This window comes from Macrobrachium rosenbergii, chromosome 26 (genome assembly GCF_040412425.1).
Source record: "Macrobrachium rosenbergii isolate ZJJX-2024 chromosome 26, ASM4041242v1, whole genome shotgun sequence".
Lineage (NCBI taxonomy): Eukaryota > Metazoa > Arthropoda > Malacostraca > Decapoda > Palaemonidae > Macrobrachium > Macrobrachium rosenbergii.
In genome coordinates, this window is record NC_089766.1 from 16,828,760 (window position 1) to 16,831,007 (window position 2,248).

At 39.6% G+C, this 2,248-nt stretch overlaps 1 protein-coding gene across 1 annotated transcript in view; it reads left to right on the forward strand.

Annotated features, from left to right (window-relative positions):
• The first annotated feature begins 253 nt into the window (after positions 1 to 253).
• LOC136852701 (junctional sarcoplasmic reticulum protein 1-like) overlaps positions 254 to 2,248 on the forward strand; it is a 37,171-nt gene continuing 35,176 nt past the window's right edge. Inside the window, exon 1 of the mRNA XM_067127615.1 lies at positions 254 to 343. Coding sequence (XP_066983716.1) covers positions 254 to 343 — 90 coding nt within the window. The remainder of the gene's footprint in view (positions 344 to 2,248) is intronic.

Genomic DNA, 2,248 nt, shown 5'->3' on the forward strand with positions numbered 1-2,248 from the left:
CATACAGTAGTAACAGAATACATGAATGATATAATAAATGACACAGTGGGGAGCATAATAACAATCAGTAACAAACTCGAAATAGTCAACAAAATGACAAAACAACAGTAAAAGCAGGTAGCATAATGCAATTAAATTAACAGCGTTTTCACAGTGATACATAAATTTTGCGAACGGGAGCACTTCCTCAAACAATGAGGACTTCAATGCCGGACGATCAAGACAGAGCCGATACGACAACCACCTCGTCCCTATGGCAGTACTGACGTCCTCCTTCGATAACGACGACCTGACAGAGCCGATCTCGTCCTCAAACACTCTCCACTGCTGCCATAATCCTCAGGTACGAATGATGCTGCTACCCCAACTAGACTCGCTGCTGCCTTGGACCACCAGTCGTTTCGCCCTCCAGAACCTGACTCTTTGACCCCATCCAACAGACGTCAACTCGCCAGTAATTAAAAACAAACAAAAACAAAGGAGGCAACTATCCACTAAAGGGAACAATCGACAAACGATTGTTCCTAACAATATATATATATATATATATATATATATATATATATATATATATATATATATATATATATATATATATATATATATATATACTATATATATATATATATATATATAATATATAATATATATATATCTATATATATCATATATGCAGTATATCTACATATATATCTATTTTATACATATACATATATATGAACTTTTTTATTATTACCAGGAAGTGTTTTCCTTCTGCCTTTCACCAAATCGCTTTGGGATGAGGTTGCTAGCCCCACGCCTTGCACCATGCATGTTCGAGCGCTTTTCTTGATTATCACCCATCCAAATACAATAACAGTAACACCATTGATCGAGCGACCAGCGGAAAATACAGCGATAGAGAGAGAGAGAGAGAGAGAGAGAGAGAGAGAGAGGAGAGAGAGGACCAGAACCAGACAACACTTACTAATTACGCCTATCAAAGCGAATAAGACCCACACTACATTTAGCCGCAGTAAAATGACCTAAAATGTCAAAATGCCAAAAATCCGCGTCGCAACACCAAATCAAAAATCCTAATTCGCAAACACGTCTATCACACGTCAGTGACATGTGTGCGTCATACAGCAAGTCCATCAATAAACAGTCGTGCGTATTAGTGGTTACATCTGGTTGGCCAGGTGGGCTATTTTTTTTTTTCGGCCGAAAAGTCTGTCATTTCCGATGAAAGCAAAGGGGAAAATGTATTTTTTTTTAGGTATAATGTTTATATTTCTAAATATACAGTTTTCAAGGTGAGGTTATTTTAGCTGTTCATGAGTAAAAATTACGAATATTGATAATAACAACAGCAACAAAATTATAATTTTTACGTAGAGAGAATTATCACATTTGCATAATATTTCTCAAACTGATGTAACAAAGTAAGGCAAAGAGAGAGAGAGAGAGAGAGAGAGAGAGAGAGAGAGAGAGAGAGAGAGAGAGAGAGAGAGAGACTTATTTTTTTATTACTTATATTAGCATGGCAAGCTAGCGTAACACACTGGCAGGCCCATGATGCCGCAAAGAGAGAGAGAGAGAGAGAGAGAGAGAGAGAGAGAGAGAGAGAGAGAGAGAGAGAGAGAGACTTTAATTACTTCAGAGTAATTTGGCAAACTAGCGTTACACATTGACAGGCCCATGATTCCATAGAGAGAGAGAGAGAGAGAGAGAGAGAGAGAGAGAGAGAGAGAGAGAGAGAGAGACTTATTTTTTTATTGCTTATATCAGCATGGCAAGCTAGCGGAACACACTGGCAGGCCCATGATGCCGTAAAGAGAGAGAGAGAGAGAGAGAGAGAGAGAGAGAGAGAGAGAGAGAGAGAGAGAGAGACTACATTCTGCTTCCTAAACTGGTACAACAGAAACAAAATCTAGTAATCAAGCCTTCAAATTCCAAAAACCTAGTTTCCCAAGCCCCCTTCCCGGTAACGGATTCACACCCCCTGCCCTCCCCCTTCCCCCACCTCCTCTGGATCACTCCCTCTATCAGTCATCGACGCTGCTGTGGTTTTTCTGCCTTAAAAGATTCCTCTCGGAAAACCACGAATGGATTTTAAACGCTCCGTTTGTTTACGTGAGGTCAACTCAATGTCGACGAACAGATGGCGGGCGAATGTTCCGAGTGTTCATTTAAAGTGTCCTGAGTGAAGGTTAGAGTTTTTTTTTTTTTCTCTCTTTTTCTGGAGAATGCTAAGATACCCAGACCA